The sequence below is a fragment of the Helianthus annuus genome, chromosome 11, assembly GCF_002127325.2.
Source record: "Helianthus annuus cultivar XRQ/B chromosome 11, HanXRQr2.0-SUNRISE, whole genome shotgun sequence".
NCBI classification, from domain to species: Eukaryota; Viridiplantae; Streptophyta; class Magnoliopsida; order Asterales; family Asteraceae; genus Helianthus; species Helianthus annuus.
Genome location: NC_035443.2, coordinates 27,539,325 through 27,557,394, shown reverse-complemented (window position 1 = coordinate 27,557,394; position 18,070 = coordinate 27,539,325). Strand labels below are relative to the sequence as shown.

The following is an 18,070-nucleotide window of genomic DNA, read 5'->3' as shown; positions in this document are numbered from 1 at the left end:
GAGACTCAGCAAATCATGTCTGTAGAATTTACTAAGGTGAATAGACTTGAAGATTTTGCTAAAGATAACAGTCAAAAGGCTTCCAAAGGACCAGTAAGCAACCCTGGCCTCAAAAAGGAATTAAGTGAAGACTATCTGGATTTCATTATGCAGAACAAGCCTTACAGAGCTTGAAAAGCTCAGTTCTCTGGTTGGTCTATAGAAGTCCTTCTACAAGAAATTACCAGGTTTGAGATGTTAAAGCTCAATCCAAATATCAAGGAAACTCCTCCTAACTTGGCTGTAGGTAGAAAACCTGGTGGTTAAAAAGTAATTGAATTAAGAAAAATGAAAAAGGAGTCGGTGGCTGCTTAATATAGCACAATGCAGTAAATGGCTAGGCGGGATGAGCAAACAATCATGTAAACTTATAACAAACTAGAAGCTTTAAGAGCTAAAGATCACTCATTCCCAAAAAGTCAAATTATGAAGTTTTACCTATCAGTTCAAAGGCCAACACATCTGAACTTCCATCTGCAAAATATGTCTCTTAAATGGTAAGAAGTCATCTCAAAAGACAGAAAGATATATCAGCAGAAGATTCAAAAAGATTTGAAGATGATATTATAAAGGAAGGGATCAAGAATGTGATCATTTATGGGCATCCTGATGCCAATCTTGGGAATGCATATTCCCTCACCTCTTCCAATAACATCACTCCTAGTAACCCCTGATGTCTCTAAAATTCTAATGTAACACCCCAAAACCTACGAGCATGTACATTATATGGTTAAATAAAAAATGTAAATTTAGTTAGAATATAACTAAGAAGGGTAATTTAAAAAGAGTAAGTTTTAGTCAATTAAAAACATATGTATATACATGAGGGACTAAAGGAGGAAATGGGGGAAAGTTAAGAAATTAAAAAGAAAATCAACACACACCACACACACTTCAGTGTGTGTGGGTGTCGCCTGGAACAAAGAAGCAAGAGCCAAAAACCCTCAACATCATAAATTCAGTAAATTGAAAGGGAATCCAGGGCCTAAATCATTGCATGTGCACATAGAAACATTCAACTAAGTTAGTCTATCGAATGGTAAGTCGAATTTTATGATTTGGTGATTGTTCATAAGTGGGTCTTGAATGAAACATGATGTTTCCTTGAAATTGATTATGAATAAATGTTAGAATCATTATATGGAGGATAAATCATGCTTGAATTCTGATTATCTTGATGATATATGAAAAACCCACTATGAAGGTTAGAAAGATAGTAAATTGTGATTATCTTGTTAATTCAAATTCATGCAATGTTGATGTAAGGATTGTATGTGTTAAAATATTAGTGAATGTTTGATATAAGATGTTAAGTATGTGAAATTTATTTGACTATAATGGTTAATGTTGAGAAATAGGAAAAGTATGCATAGAATACTTGTACAATATGCTTTGTTGATGACATGCACACCAAGTGTTTGTTAAAATGCTTGAATGAAGAACTTTTATGTGAAAAAGATAATCTCATATGAGTAGGATGTTAGACGGCTAGAATGAGAAATAAAGACATGAGATTGAAATATGTTGATTATGAATTGTAGGAGTAAAAGAAGAAGACACAAGCCATTCCGGATCACAATCAAAACACGACAAAGGTAAGTTCTAGCTTACATATTATCACTATATTGTAATGTTGTAGCATGCTAATGTTTAATGATCGAAGTTGTATTATGTAACAAGTTATTGTAAGCCGTTATGTAATCAAGATATGGGTCGAATGAGTTAGAAGGGTTATGTGCGAAATTAGAGAAGCTTATGTTTAGAAAGAAGGTGTAAAGGGGTCGACTTGATGTCCATATTTGAAATTGTTATTGTATAAACCTTATAATAAGAACGACTAATGGTTTGCTTGTATGTAGGTAAAGCGACTTGTTAGATGTCGTCATTTGGATCGAACACACCCATGATGTACGCTTCCGCAAGAATATTAGCTTGGGTCAAAACTTTTGTTAAATGTACTTTTTGGTAAAATGGATCTTTTGTAAGTAACAAAACTTGGTTGTTGTTAGTTGTCGAACTCGTAGTCGAAGACAATGTTAGATGTTTATGAAATGTTGGGTTGTAAGTTATTTTAACATCTACTAATTAGTCATGCTATGGTTAAATGCAGAATTTTGCTTATGAATTATTTGACCCGTTTGGTATTTTTCCGAATAAAGCTCATTAGTGTCTTTTTAAGTTTTGGCCCTTACAAGTTGGTATCAGAGCCTAGGTTTGAGGGATTCGAGTAGGTGATGGTGCTCGAACTCAAACCGAAAGCTCTTGTGAAAGTGTGTTCGTTCCAAAGCGCCGCGCAAGTAAGTAATTTAAGGATTTTATGTTTATAGATAGGAATGGGAATGGGTTACGGTTTAGTTACTAGTATAACATGGTTGGGGATGTTAAGGTGCGCTATGGAAAGTTTCGGGGCTGCACAGGGCCGTTTCGGGTTGAAAAAGGGGCTGGAAATGAAAGATGTTAGTAAATCAGCGTTTGCGCACCAGGAAGCCCGTCGGCGACGGGCTATATGCCGTCGGCGACGGCTCCCTCCCACCCGACGGCTTAACCACCTGCCTACGGGCAAAAGGTGGCGACGGGGTTTTCCCGAGCCCGTCGGCGACGCACTCAATGCCGTCGGCGACGGGTCCCCCCTAAATGTTTTGCTGAAATTGTTGTTATTCTTGTTAAGGCCTTTAATTCGATTATGACATTCGTTTAACATAAAGAATACCCCGAATCAACTATGAAACTAAGAAATTCATGATAGCTAATATGCTTTAATAATGAACGTGCGAAAGGATGAGGAGTTCCGACATGCGAATGGATAAAGTAAGTGACACATTAAGAATGTTTGTAAAGAAGGATTGGATGGTTCACGATTTGTGAAAACGAACTATTGATAACAAATGATGTGTATATAGAAAGATGAGGAGGATGAAAGTGACAATGATTAATATGAATGTTTAAATTGTAGATGGCAAGTGGAGGAAACACGGATAACACAGAACGTATAACCCGGAACGAGTTAAACAAGATGATCTCGGATGAAGTAACGAGGGTAATTGATGCAAATGTTTCTAAGCTAGCTCAAGAGGTGGAGGGCCAAGTACTTAGTACGGTAGAAAATATGATCACGGGCAAGGTGGATGAATTGAAGGAAATGATAGCCGGAATTCAAGGCAAGAAAGAGGCAAGACGGTGCACCTACAAGGATTTCATGGCATGTAAGCCTACGACCTTTAACGGGGAAATTGACCCCATAGAATGCCAAAGATGGATAGCTAACATGGAAGGGGTGTTCATTCGGAGTCATTGTGACAAGGAAGACCAAGTCATGTTTGCCACGGGGCAACTTATGCGAAGGGCTAAAGATTGGTGGGACTCGTATAGTAAGGAGATTGGAGAAAATCGAGTTCAAACCTTGACTTGGCAGGAATTCAAACAGCCTTTTATCAAGTACCATTGTCCACAATCGGCTGTGGATCGAATTCAAGAAGATTTTCTCCGGTTGCGACAAAGGGACGAATCAGTTAACGAAATCACGAACACTTTCCTCGATCAACTGAAGTTTTGTGAAGAAATAGTTGGAACAGAAAGGAAGAAGATTATTCGTTATCATGGCATGCTCAAAGCTGAAATTCGGGAGTTCATAACTCCTTCAAAATGTGAAACTTTGGACGAGATCATCGATTTAGCAAGGGATAGAGAAATCGAGATAAAGAGGCAAGATGAACGTGGGGAGAAAAGGCAAGCCGAGAAGGGGTCAACTCAAAGCTCATCTAAGAAACCCAAAACACATGATCAAGGAAAGAAGGAAGCTTCCAAAGGTGGGTTCCCACGATGCAAAACATGTGGAAAACCCCATTCCGGTGAGTGCTTATTGGGAAGGAAGGGGTGTTACAATTGCGGGTAAGAAGGGCATCCGTACTATAACTGTCCGAATCCCAAAAGGGTGTGCTACAACTGCAATGAATCGGGCCATGTGAAAGCCGATTGCCCAAAGCTCAAACAAGGGCCGAAGAAAGAAGGAAAGAAAGAAGAAACTGCGAAAGCGAAAGGAAGAATGTTCCAAATCTCCGCGGAAGAAGCAAGAGCTCACCCGAATGTGGTCTCAGGTATCTATATGATAAACTCTATACCCACTTATATACTATTTGATACCGGAGCTAGTAGGTCATTCATTTCTAGTGAGCTTGTACGTTCCCCTTTATTCACGATAGAAAGAATGTGTACACCACTCGAGGTAGAAATTGCCGATTGTAAGAGTTACCTACTGCATGAAATATGTAAAGGGTGTAGAATTACTATAGATGATGAAGATTTTATTATTGATTTGATTCCTATGGTTTTGGGAGAATTTAAAGTAGTGGTAGGAATGGATTGGTTAACCCGTTATCACGCGGAAATTTTATGCGAAAACAAAATTATTCATGTGACATCCCCTAAAGGGAAACGGGTAACCATTCATGGGGAAAAGGAAGTAGGGGCAAAATTTTGTACCATTTTAGAAGCAATTAAGTACGTGAGGAATGGAAGCAAAGCATTTTTAGCCTATGTTGTCGATACTAAATTAGGAGCTTTAAAAGTTGAAGATACAAAGGTAGTGAATGAATACCCGGATGTATTTCCGGACGAATTGCCGGGACTTCCACCCGAGCGGGAAGTCGAGTTTCGTATCGAATTAGAACCAAATGCCAAACCGGTAGCCAAAGCCCCTTACCGGTTGGCACCCGCGGAAGTACGGGAATTAATGGTCCAATTACAAGAACTTCTTGACAAGGGTTTCATACGCCCTAGCGTATCCCCGTGGGGAGCGCCTGTTTTGTTTGTTAAAAAGAAAGATGGGTCGATGAGAATGTGCATCGACTACCGTGAACTTAACAAACTCACGGTAAAGAACCGATACCCACTTCCGAGAATAGATGATCTCTTTGATCAACTTCAAGGGGCAAGTTGGTTCTCAAAAATCGACTTGCGATCGGGCTACCATCAAGTACGAGTAAGGGAAGAGGATGTACCTAAGACTGCGTTCAGAACTCGCTACGGACATTACGAATTCCTGGTAATGTCATTCGGGTTAACTAACGCTCCGGCCGCTTTTATGGATCTAATGAATAGGGTATGCCGAAATATGTTAGACCGGTTTGTCATAGTGTTTATTGATGACATTTTAGTATACTCTCGTAGCGAGTCTGAACAAACAAGTCATTTACGTCAGGTACTCGAAACGCTTCGAAAGGAAAGATTATATGCTAAGTTTTCTAAGTGTGCGTTTTGGCTTAGGGAAGTGCAGTTTTTAGGACACGTAATTAACGAAAGGGGATTTTAGTGGATCCCTCTAAGGTAGAAGCCGTGATGAAATGGGTACCCCCAAAGAATGTAGGTGAAGTAAGGAGTTTCCTAGGTTTAGCCGGCTATTATCGGAGATTTATCCAAGACTTCTCCAAAATAGCCCTCCCCTTAACTAAACTAACAAAGAAAGAAGAAAGGTTCGGATGGAATGATGATCAGCAGAAAGCTTTTCAAATGTTAAAGGAGAAATTGTCAAGTTCCCCCGTTCTGACGCTGCCAGAAGGAACGGAAGACTTAGTGGTTTATGCAGACGCATCTCATCAAGGGTTGGGTTGTGTCTTGATGCAACGGGGCAAGGTCATTGCCTATGCTTCAAGACAACTAAAGCAACATGAAATTAACTATCCAACCCACGATCTCGAACTGGCGGCGGTAGTGTTTGCCTTAAAAATCTGGAGGCATTATTTGTATGGAACGAAATGCGCCACTTATTCGGACCACAAAAGCCTTAAATACTTCTTCGAGCAGAAAGATCTCAATATGAGGCAACGAAGGTGGTTAGAGTTGATCAAAGATTACGACTGCGACATTCTTTACCATCCGGGAAAAGCTAATGTTGTAGCGGATGCGCTAAGCCGGAAGGAATACCCACCCCCCATTCGAGTGAAATCGATGAGAATGATAGTTACACCAAACCTTCTTGAAACAATACGAAAGGAGCAAGACGAGTCCTTGAATAAAGGCGATCCGAAAGGTGAAAGAACGAAAGGGTTTGAAAGTGAACTTGAAGCAAACGCGAGCGGATTAAAAACAAGGTTTGGGCGAGTTTGGATACCGCGACACTGTGAAGCAAAGACCTTATTATTGGAAGAAGCACACAAGTCCCGTTACTCGGTCCATCCGGGAGCCACTAAAATGTATCGCGATTTGAAGGAAAATTATTGGTGGCCGGGAATGAAACGTGATATTGTTAAGTATGTATCTAAATGCTTGACATGTTCCCAAGTGAAGGCGGAACATCAAAAACCTTACGGGAAACTACAACCCCTAGAAATTCCGGTATGGAAATGGGAGAATGTGGCTATGGATCTTGTGACCAAACTTCCAAAAACCAAGAAAGGGCATGATGCAATATGGGTCGTTGTCGACCGCCTTACCAAAAGTGCCCATTTTCTACCCATTCGAGAGACCTATTCCTCGGAAAGGTTAGCGGAAGTTTATGTGAATGAAATCGTTTCCCGCCATGGTGTGCCGGTGTCTATCGTCTCAGATCGGGATACGCGATTCACCTCCCGCTACTGGCGGAAGTTTCATGAAGGAATGGGTACCCAATTGCATCTAAGTACCGCATACCACCCGCAAACGGATGGCCAATCCGAACGAACGATTCAAACTCTCATAGACATGTTGAGAGCATGCGTGATAGATTTCGGGGGAAATTGGGATGAACATTTGCCGCTAGTAGAATTTTCATATAATAATAGCTACCAAAGTAGTATACAAATGGCGCCGTATGAAATGCTGTATGGAAGAAGATGTAGAACCCCGGTTTGTTGGGGAGAAGTAGGGCAAAGGGAACTCGCACCGAATGATGTGGTGGCGATAACCAATGAAAAGATCGACTTTGTACGGGCTCGGTTAAAAGCGGCGCAAGACCGACAAAAGTCCTATGCAGATAAAAGAAGTCGCCCTATCGAGTTTCAAGTGGGGGACCGAGTATTCTTGAAGGTGTCTCCGTGGAAAGGTATAATTCGATTTCGTAAGCGAGGAAAGTTGGGTCCCCGATATATCGGACCGTTCGAGATTCTAGCTCGAGTTGGAAAGGTGGCCTACCGGTTAAATCTACCTTCTTCTTTGGAAGGGATTCATAGTACCTTTCACGTGTCGCAATTACGAAAATGCTTAGCGGATGAAACGACCCATGTACCAATTGAAGACATTGAGATCGATGAGAAAATGAATTATATAGAAAGACCGGTAGCTATAAAAGATTCCAAAGTGAAGACGCTTCGTAACAAGGAAATCAAGCAAGTCTTAGTCCAATGGCAACACAGAAAGGGATCGGATCTCACTTGGGAGTCGGAGGATGAGATGAAGAAGTTCTACCCGTTTTTATTTGGTACGTTAGCCGGGTTTCGAGGACGAAACCTCTTTTAAGGGGGGTGGACTTGTAACACCCCAAAACCTACGAGCATGTACATTATATGGTTAAATAAAAAATGTAAATTTAGTTAGAATATAACTAAGAAGGGTAATTTAAAAAGAGTAAGTTTTAGTCAATTAAAAACATATGTATATACATGAGGGACTAAAGGAGGAAATGGGGGAAAGTTAAGAAATTAAAAAGAAAATCAACACACACCACACACACTTCAGTGTGTGTGGGTGTCGCCTGGAACAAAGAAGCAAGAGCCAAAAACCCTCAACATCATAAATTCAGTAAATTGAAAGGGAATCCAGGGCCTAAATCATTGCATGTGCACATAGAAACATTCAACTAAGTTAGTCTATCGAATGGTAAGTCGAATTTTATGATTTGGTGATTGTTCATAAGTGGGTCTTGAATGAAACATGATGTTTCCTTGAAATTGATTATGAATAAATGTTAGAATCATTATATGGAGGATAAATCATGCTTGAATTCTGATTATCTTGATGATATATGAAAAACCCACTATGAAGGTTAGAAAGATAGTAAATTGTGATGATCTTGTTAATTCAAATTCATGCAATGTTGATGTAAGGATTGTATGTGTTAAAATATTAGTGAATGTTTGATATAAGATGTTAATTATGTGAAATTTATTTGACTATAATGGTTAATGTTGAGAAATAGGAAAAGTATGCATAGAATACTTGTACAATATGCTTTGTTGATGACATGCACACCAAGTGTTTGTTAAAATGCTTGAATGAAGAACTTTTATGTGAAAAAGATAATCTCATATGAGTAGGATGTTAGACGGCTAGAATGAGAAATAAAGACATGAGATTGAAATATGTTGATTATGAATTGTAGGAGTAAAAGAAGAAGACACAAGCCATTCCGGATCACAATCAAAACACGACAAAGGTAAGTTCTAGCTTACATATTATCACTATATTGTAATGTTGTAGCATGCTAATGTTTAATGATCGAAGTTGTATTATGTAACAAGTTATTGTAAGCCGTTATGTAATCAAGATATGGGTCGAATGAGTTAGAAGGGTTATGTGCGAAATTAGAGAAGCTTATGTTTAGAAAGAAGGTGTAAAGGGGTCGACTTGATGTCCATATTTGAAATTGTTATTGTATAAACCTTATAATAAGAACGACTAATGGTTTGCTTGTATGTAGGTAAAGCGACTTGTTAGATGTCGTCATTTGGATCGAACACACCCATGATGTACGCTTCCGCAAGAATATTAGCTTGGGTCAAAACTTTTGTTAAATGTACTTTTTGGTAAAATGGATCTTTTGTAAGTAACAAAACTTGGTTGTTGTTAGTTGTCGAACTCGTAGTCGAAGACAATGTTAGATGTTTATGAAATGTTGGGTTGTAAGTTATTTTAACATCTACTAATTAGTCATGCTATGGTTAAATGCAGAATTTTGCTTATGAATTATTTGACCCGTTTGGTATTTTTCCGAATAAAGCTCATTAGTGTCTTTTTAAGTTTTGGCCCTTACATCTAAAGTGGTCCTCAGACAAAGCCAGCCACAAATTTACAATTCGCAAGGCAAATGGGGAAGTCAAAAGCATGATGAAGAGTAATAAAAGTTGACCCAATAAACTTATGTTTTGGCATCATCTGTTCTAGGGAGAGATTGTTGGACCTACAAAAGAACAGATGATATCCAAAAGCCAAAGCATGATCCACTAATCAAGAAATAAGTAAAAGATTGAACCAGTCTCTCCCCAAAGATAGTGAATCTTGAACACCTATTCTGAACATCTGTTCAAGAACAAAGCAAACATCTTTTCAAGACTTGGAACCATTGTTCAAGAAGAAACAACATCTATTGAAAGCTAAAGTGTTGGGATTGAACCCTACCAAAGGAACAGATAATAAAAGCCAAAATTGGATCACAGCAGTAGATTCAGAATAAGCAGATGTTTGGTTGCAAGTCTCTCCCCTTGAAAGTGGTTTCAACATCTGCTGACCTCCTATCTGCTGATCATGCAAAATGCTAACCTATAACTGCTGATCAAGACAAAGTCTGATAGAAGAACTAAAGCTCTGCTGCTCAATCTACTGCCTTGGTTCAAGTATTGCTGATTATGACAAGAACTGCTGGGTTCACAGCAGTGGAAGGTTGCAGTAGCAGTTTGTGTCTCTTTTATGTATTGAAATGTAATATCAGTAGTTAGCATAGCAGTGTTTGTATAGATCAGAGGTTAGAGTTTGTTAGGAGGTTAGATGTCACTTTCATGGTGACGTCAGCTTTGATGCTCAGTGGTTTGCAAGTGCCTATAAATAGAACAGTACTCTGTACTGTTCTGTTTAGCTCTTTCATCATCTTCTTTCTGCACGAACAAACACTGAGCTCAGGCTGAGGGGGAATTTGCATATCATACACGCATTGTAATCAGAGTTTAAAAATAAATTTAATCATTTGATTCAGTGTTTGAAAATGTATGATTGATAGCATTTCTTCTGTTTGATTGTGAAAAGTTTGCTTCCATTAAATTCCGCTGCACTACTCTTCCATTTATTCATTTAAATTCAAACACAAATCACAATCAATCCAAACTCAGATCCTAACAATTGGTATCAGAGCTTGGACAATCAAACTTGATCTAACAATCATTTTGACGTAAATAGTTCAGCTCGAAATTGTTGATACTGATCGTTTGTTCGTTGTGTTGAAAAACAGAGTAAGGTTTAATCACCGATAAAGTTTATTAATCAGTGCCTGTAAAACAACCGGAAAGATGTCGCAATCACAAGATGATAAAAATAACATTTGCTCTTTGTTTAAACCACCTATGCTGAAAAGAAATGAGTACAACATCTGGGAGCGAAGGATGAGTCACATCCTCGCTCAACAAAACACTAGATGTTGGAGGTCTGTCGTTTTCGGTCCTCATGTTCCTATGGTGCCAAGCGCAGAGGATGCCAAAAAGTCCATTCCTAAACCAACTGAAAATTACACTGAATTGGATTTTCAGAAGTTTGAACTGGATGCCAAAGCGTTTAGCATCATAGCCTCTGCACTCCCCAACGAAATCTATGCTGGACTGTTACATTGTAACAGTGCAAAAGAATTGTGGGATGCATTGAAGGAACAATTCGGAGGAATGGAGGAGGTTATCGAAAATAATAGGGAAATTCTGAATCAGCAGTATGAAACGTTTTGTCACATCAAGGGGGAGTCACTAACCCAACAATTTGAATGTTTCAGTTGTCTCATCAGTGAACTAAGGCTTGTTAAGGTTACATTTCCGAATGCAACCCAAAATAGTAGGTTCCTTAGATCATTGCCAGAAAAATGGGACACAATTGCTTTTGTCACCAGGAATTCAGCTGAATTCAAAGATCTGACCCTGACCCAACTCCATGGTAGACTCCTGACCTATGAAAGGGAGTTGAACCAAAAAAGGAGGTTGCAAGAGTCTGGTAAAGTTGCTGATGACTATTCATTCGGCAGCACAGCTCTGTTTGGTCAGGAAGAATCTGGCAGTAGCAGTAAGGATCAGAGTTATGATCACTTTATTGATATAACTGCTGGGGGTAACTTTGCCAACTCTGATTCTCACTCTACAAAATACTGAAAACCAGATGTGAGATAATTTGTGTTTTGAGCTGAATGATCTGCAACATTTTGATCCCACTGACTTAGAAGAGATGGACATCTTGCATCAGTTGGCCTTGCTTAGTGTAAGAACAAGCAAGTTCTACAAAAGAACAGGGAGAAAATTTCCAGGGCTTCATGGAAATTTAAGGGTGGGGTTGGATAAGTCGAAAATCAAGTGTTACAAGTGTAGTAGGCTAGGTCACTTTGCTAGAGAATGTAGGAGTCAAACTATTGGTCCCATAATAACTCACCCTAGCACAAACCCTAGACCACAACAACAAAACACTGTGCACTATTCCCAATATGCCCCTGTAGCACATGTTAACACTGCTCATTATGCTGCAACCCCTGTGCCAGTGCATTATGTTCAAACCACTGTTCCACAAATTCAGTATGTTCAAGCCCCTGTTCCTCAGGCACAAGTGCAACCTGTTGCACCTCAAACAGCTGCTCCAACTGTGACACAACCAGATCAGCAGAGCTTTTTCACACAAGGCTTTGTTGATTGGAGCAGCATGCCTGATGAACTTGGTGATGAAAATTTTGCTCTATATGCTTCTAATGATGCTTTTAATGATGAATACTGTTTGATGGCATTAGAGTCAATACCAGAAGGGGATGAAGCTGAAGGTGAACAACTAAGTGCTGAAACAGTGGATGAAGTTGCTGAAGCAGTGGTTACTGAAGTTGCTGGTGAACTACTGCTGGAAGAAAGTTCAGAAACCCTGATTGAACCACTGACCGATCCTTGGTCCAAAGAAGACAAGGAAAAAGAAGAGTTGAAGAAAGCTGGTGATGTAGAAGAGAGAGCTGATGAAGAAGATAATCATCAATGTGATTGTGCCATGATGGCTGCTGCTAAGGTATCACCTCAAGTTCTTGAAAATCTGTGTTCAGACAACTGTGTTATTGCATTTGCTAACATTAAAGAGGTGAATGAAAACCTTAGAGATAAAATCTTGTCTGATGAGGTCAAATTTGAAAAGTCATTGAAAGAACTTAGAAACAAATTGGCTGAAAAAAATAAAGAAATCAGCAGCTTGAAAGAAGAACAAAGCATAACCAAAACTCAACTCCAAACTATGGTAGAAAAATACCAAGTTTGCAAAAAGGAGTTAGAGTCTACCCAGATCACTTGTGAAAGATGGGTAGAGTCTTGCAAAGGTATGAGGTTATGCCTGAGAAACAGCTTAAAAGCAATGTCAAGTTTGGTATAGGTCATAGAAAATATGATGACATTGCAAGCACTGCTGCAATGCAAGTTGTTTCTTCTGAAATCATATCAACCAACAAAAATGGCCAAGAGGTTAAAATAACCGACAAACTTGGTAACAAAATTACTCTGGAAAGATCTGTAGGATCCTCAACTTTTGACGAAATTGAGAGATACCAATTTAAACCCACATGGTCTGATGAGTGTGATATCCTTGAAAATTTCAAACCAATGGATTTCACAACCACTGATGGTGTAAAAGCTCCAAAAGCAAGAGTCATTCCTATCAAAGATATCCCAACAGAGGTTCAAAACTCTGTTGCAAAGGAATCTGAGAAAAGGAAGAAAAGAGAAAAGATCAAAAACTTGTTTTGTGAGTTCTGTGAAAAGAAGAATCATCTAACAAAAATTGTTTTCATATAAAAGCATATGATATAAACAAAACAAGCATCATTTTACCTGCTGAAAGCTGCACCATCTGTGGTAAAGATAATCACAAAACTCAAGCATGTGTGTATCTCAAAAACTTTGACATAAAAAGGAATGAATACACTGCAAAAACATCCTTGAGTCCATCAACATCATCTGTCAAGTTCACCAAGAAACAACCACTGTTTGTCCCTGTCCAAACAGCTGTCACAAAACAGCTGACCCAAAAGTCTGTCCAAAGAGATGTACAGGTGATTGATGCACCCCCTGCCAATCAATTCAGAAAAGGCAAGGAAAAAGCATCATACCAAAGGATTCCACATGTTTATGAGGCTTACAAAAAGCCCTCTAAACCAAGAGTGAACAGACATCCTTTTGGTTATCAATAGATGATGGGTCAAGACCCCCAACAGTGGTTAAAGAGAAACATTACCAAAAATGTTCAAACCCCTGAGCTAACCACTGTCCATGCATCTGCCTCCATCCCAGTCACTGTTGAGACCCCATCCAAAGCCCTATTGGCTTTGGAGACCTCTATGAACTAATCCATTTACTTCATGTGCAGGGAGCTTCTGCATGCTTAGATAGTCTTTGGTATGTAGATAGTGGAGGCTCCAGGCACATGACAGGATGTAAAGCCCTTCTTCAAGATTTCAAAATTCATGGAGGGGGTGATATATCCTTTGGTAATAATAGTAAGGGAAAAGTTCTAGGGTCTGGTACAGTAAAGTCTGGGAATGTAAATTTGAAAATGTCAATCTTATTGATAATCTGAAATTCAACCTCCTGAGTGTGTCTCAAATGAGTGATAAAGGGTTTGGATCATTCTTCACAAAGGATTGTTGTAGGATTATTGGACCAGAAATGGTTAGTAAGATTGAAGCAATAATCAAGAAAGGCTCCACAAAACTTGTTGCTCAAAGAAGTGGCAATGTTTATGTTGTTGACATGTCAAGAGAGTGTCCCAGAGCTGATGCCTGTCTGTTCTTAGCTGCCTCTAACAAAGAGACAGAGCTATGGCACAAAAGACTGGGACACACAAATCTCAAAACAATCAATGAAATTTCAAAAAATGGCTTAGTAAGAGGCTTACCACAAAAAATGTTTTCATGTCCTGAACACTGTGTTTCCTGTTTAAAAGGAAAACAGCACAAGAGCTCTTTTAAGTCCATTGAAGAGTCCAAAACAACCTAGTGTTTGCAAATGCTGCACATAGATTTGTTTGGCCCAGTGCAAGTCATGAGTCTCAAAAAGAAAAGATATTGTTTGGTTTTTGTTGATGACTTCTCTAGGTTTACATGGACCTTCTTTTTACACTCAAAAGATGAGACTGCAGGCATTTTGCAAGACTTTGTGATACAGGTTAAAAAGCAATTTGACCTTCCAGTAAAAGTCTTCAGGAGTGACAATGGCACAGAATTCAAAAATAAGGAGTTGGATGCCTTCTGTGTGAAGAAAGGAATTGTAAGGCAGTACAGCATTCCTAGAACACCAGAGCAAAATGGGGTTGTTGAAAGAAAGAACAGAACATTGATTGAGGCTGCCAGAACCATGCTTGCAGATTTAGGTTTGCCATTAACTTTTTGGGCAGAGGAAGTAAACACTGCTTGCTATGTCCAAAACAGAGTTTTGATCAACCCCAGGCACAAAAAGACTGCTTATGAAATTTTGTATAAAATAAAGCCATTAATCTCATATTTCAAAGTTTTTGGTTGCCCCTGCTTCATTTTGAACTTAAAAGATTCTATCTCAAAGTTTGCAGCCAAAATCGATATGGGATATCACTTGGGATACTCAACCACTGCTAAGGCCTACAAAGTGTTTAATACACGGACCAAAGCAGTGGAAGAGACCTTGAATGTAAAGTTCAATGAACTTTCATCAATGAAAATCCCTGCAAATCCTGCAGAATTGTTTGATCTTGAAAAATTCACTTTTGAAAATACTGCTGTCAATACTAACACTGCAGGTCCATTAGAGGATTCATCACCAGACTATGGATATGAAATCATCATTCCTCAAAAGTCTGCTTCAAAAGGAAGAGCATCAGTTGTTCAAAACAGTTGTCAAAGCTCAACCACTGCTACCTCAACAGTTGTTGACCAAAGTAGCCCCTTAACCCCTGCTTCCACCTCATCAAACACTGCTGACAAAAGTCCTCAAACAGTGGATCAAAGTCAGCAGGTGTCCATACCTTTACCTCCAATGCCTCCACCTTTTGAAGCCACTGCTGGGTCATCAAAGTCACCAGCAGTGGTTAGCTCAGATGATACACATCTGCAGCCTTCACCACAAAATGCCATCATTCCATACCAAGGAGAGCTAGTCTTCTTGAAATCTCATCCACCAGATCAAATCATTGGCAACATCAATGAAGGGGTGCTCACAAGAAAGCAGTCCCAAAACATTTGTCTTTTTGCTGGCTTCCTATCACTCCATCAGCCAGTCAAGTACCAAGAGGCACTGAAAGACAACAGCTGGGTAGAAGCCATGCAAGAGGAGCTCCAACAGTTCAAAAGACAACAAGTATGGGAGCTTGTACCACTGCCAGAGGAAGTCAGTCCTATTGGCACAAAGTGGGTCTTCAAAAACAAAACTGATGAAAGGGGTATTGTTGTCAAGAATAAAGCCAGGATTGTGGTTCAAGGCTACAGACAAGAAGAGGGCATTGACTATGACGAAACATTTGCCCCGGTAGCACGACTTGAAGCTATCAGACTCTTTCTGGCCTTTGCTGTCAACCACAACATCAAGGTGTATCAAATGGATATCAAATGTGCCTTCCTCTATGGTAAAATTCAAGAAGAGGTTTATGTTTGTCAACCTCCAGGTTTTGAGGATCCATTTTATCCAGATCATGTCTACAAGCTAAATAAAGCTTTGTATGGCTTGAAACAAGCACAAGAGCCTGGTATGAAACTCTTTCCACCTTTTTACTTTCCATTTGTTTCACCAGAGGCAGGATTGATAAAACACTGTTTTTAAAATGGAGAGGAAAGGATTTGATGATCGTCTAGATTTATGTGGATGACATCATTTTTGGAAGCACATGCAATAAAATGTGTGAAGAGTTCAGGCAACTCATGACAGCTGAGTTTGAAATGAGTGCAATGGGTGAACTTTAATGCCTTCTTGGTCTCCAAGTAAGGCAGCTGCAAAATGGTACTTTCATCCATCAAGGCAAATATGCCAAAGAGCTTTTAAAGAAATTTGATATGGATGATTGTAAGCCATGTAGTACACCCATTGCAACCAATAAATTGGTCATGTCTGAAGAAAAGGATGATTTGGTTGATCAGACCTTATATAGAAGCACGATTGGGTCTTTATTGTACCTAACTGCATCTAGACCAGATATCATGTTTGCAACATGTGTCTGTGCAAGATCCCAATCAGCCCCTAGAAAGTCAAATCTTATTGCTGTAAAAAGGATATTCAGATACCTCAAAGGTGCTCCCACACTTGGTATCTGGTATCCAGCTGATGGTAAAATTGAGCTTTCAGGTTTCTCAGATAGTGACTTTGCTGGATGTGATAAAACAAGGAAGTCCACTTTAGGAGGGTGCCAATTCCTAGGCAATTGCTTAGTATCTTGGCAAAGCAAAAAGCAAGCAGCTGTTTCCACATCCACTGCTGAGGCAGAATACATAGCTGCTGCAAGCTGTACAACCCAACTGCTCTCAAAATCAGCTACTGGATTTTGGTATCACTGCCTTGAAGACACCTCTTATGTTGGACAGCCAGGCAGCAGAAAATATCATCAAAAATCCAGTTTCCCATTCAACCACCAAACATATCGACATCAGACATCACTTTGTGAGGGATTGCTATGAAAAAAGGTTTGATTTCTCTGCATCATGTTCCAACTAAGGATCAGCTGGCAGATGTGCTAACCAAAGCATTAGACACATCCACCTTTGAAAGCTTGATCTCTAGGATTGGCATGCTTAACATGGAATAACAGGCAAAATCTTGTTTTTCCATGAATAAAAGCATTAAAATGTTTTCAGAAAATCAAAAATCCATCCTTAAAAATAGCTAAAATGAATCTTTCATTAAAATCCTAAAAGTCTGCCATAACCACTGATGGGTTCAAAAAGTGTGTGTTTCTACAAAATGTCTGTCCTTTGTTGAAAGTCATCCCCTGCTCTCATTTTCTTTGGTTAACCACTGATGGTCAAAATCAGTAGTGCATCCACTGCTGAGCTATCTACTGATGGTAAAAAGCATCCACTGTCCTCCATTATCATTACAACTGCTGTTCTCACCAGTTGTTTTCACAACCTGTACTGTTTAAAAGTACTGTCCTTCACTTCACCAGGGGATGGCATGCGGGCAGTACTTAGGGGTCAGACCTTTTGTAACTGCTGCCATGTCAGTATTCACTCTTCCTCTATAAAACCCCCTTTCAACACCCAAACAGGGTTTCACTGTCGAATTGAATTCTCAAAAATTCTCTTCTCAAAGCGGTTTCCATCACATTTCGTCAAATCTCTCCACAATCTCATCTTCGATCCTCATCTTCAAAATGACAAAATCGAAATCATCCGCAAAAGCTTCAAAAGGGGCCTCTCAAAAGGCTACCTCCACCGACATCCCACACAAACCATCTCACAATCTACTGGGTCTTCTCACAAAACCCGGCACCGTCGATACATTTGATTCCATCCTCGACATACTCAACGCCTCAAAGTACAAAACTGTGTTGACCGCTAATGCACCCATTTACCTGCAAACTCAGAAAGAGTTTTGGAAAAATTGCATCCTTGAAAAACAAGGAGAAGATATCATAGCCATTAACTCTACTCTGCAGAAGAAAGCAGTCCGAATAACACCGCAATCAATATCTGAGGTCTTTCAGCTCGCTGACCAGGAAGGTAAAGATTCTTTCTCTAAAAACGAGTTAAAAACTGACTTCATTGAGAGAGGGTATGCATACACAATGAAGAGGGATACCTTACAAAAAGGTTTCTTCCCTTCTGCAACTAGATTTTTATTTCATACCCTTCTCATGTGTGTTTCAAACAAAACCACCTCCTTTAATGAAATACCATTGAAAATTCAAAACTAGGGGTATGTTATTTTACAAGAAGAAAATCTTAACTACTCCAAGGTAATTTTCAATGATTTGGTTAAAAATGTTGAAACAAAATCTTTCTTACTGTTTCCAAGATTCTTAAGCTATTATTTTGAGAAAAAAGTTCAGTAAGGATGATTGTGTGGTAATAAACCAAGGTGAATCTTTTCAAATAAATAGCTTAACTGCTGAAACATTTTCAAGAATGTTAACGCCTTGTAAAACACAAGCAGAGGTGCCTGAGCAGACTTTAGCAGCAAAC

General features: G+C 39.3%; 1 protein-coding gene and 1 long non-coding RNA gene across 3 annotated transcripts; both read left to right on the top strand.

Annotated features, from left to right (window-relative positions):
* Positions 1–863: 863 nt before the first annotated feature.
* On the top strand, positions 864–3,935 carry LOC110891898. Of its 2 annotated transcripts, none has more exons than XM_035979675.1 (3): positions 864–1,078; positions 1,581–1,634; positions 2,993–3,935. In XM_035979675.1, exon 3 carries the CDS (start codon positions 2,993–2,995, stop codon positions 3,929–3,931), a length of 939 nt encoding a protein of 312 aa, XP_035835568.1. In that variant the 5' UTR covers positions 864–1,078; positions 1,581–1,634; the 3' UTR covers positions 3,932–3,935. The 2 variants fall into 2 exon arrangements, 1 of the variants encoding a protein (XP_035835568.1); XR_002565649.2 differs by lacking the exon at positions 2,993–3,935 and adding an exon at positions 1,899–2,164 and having other exon boundaries at positions 890–1,078.
* Positions 3,936–7,638: 3,703 nt separating this feature from the next.
* On the top strand, positions 7,639–8,913 carry LOC110891899. The gene is made up of 3 exons (XR_002565650.2): positions 7,639–7,827; positions 8,330–8,383; positions 8,648–8,913. It is a non-coding gene; the product is annotated as an uncharacterized LOC110891899 (long non-coding RNA).
* The last annotated feature ends 9,157 nt before the right edge of the window (positions 8,914–18,070 follow it).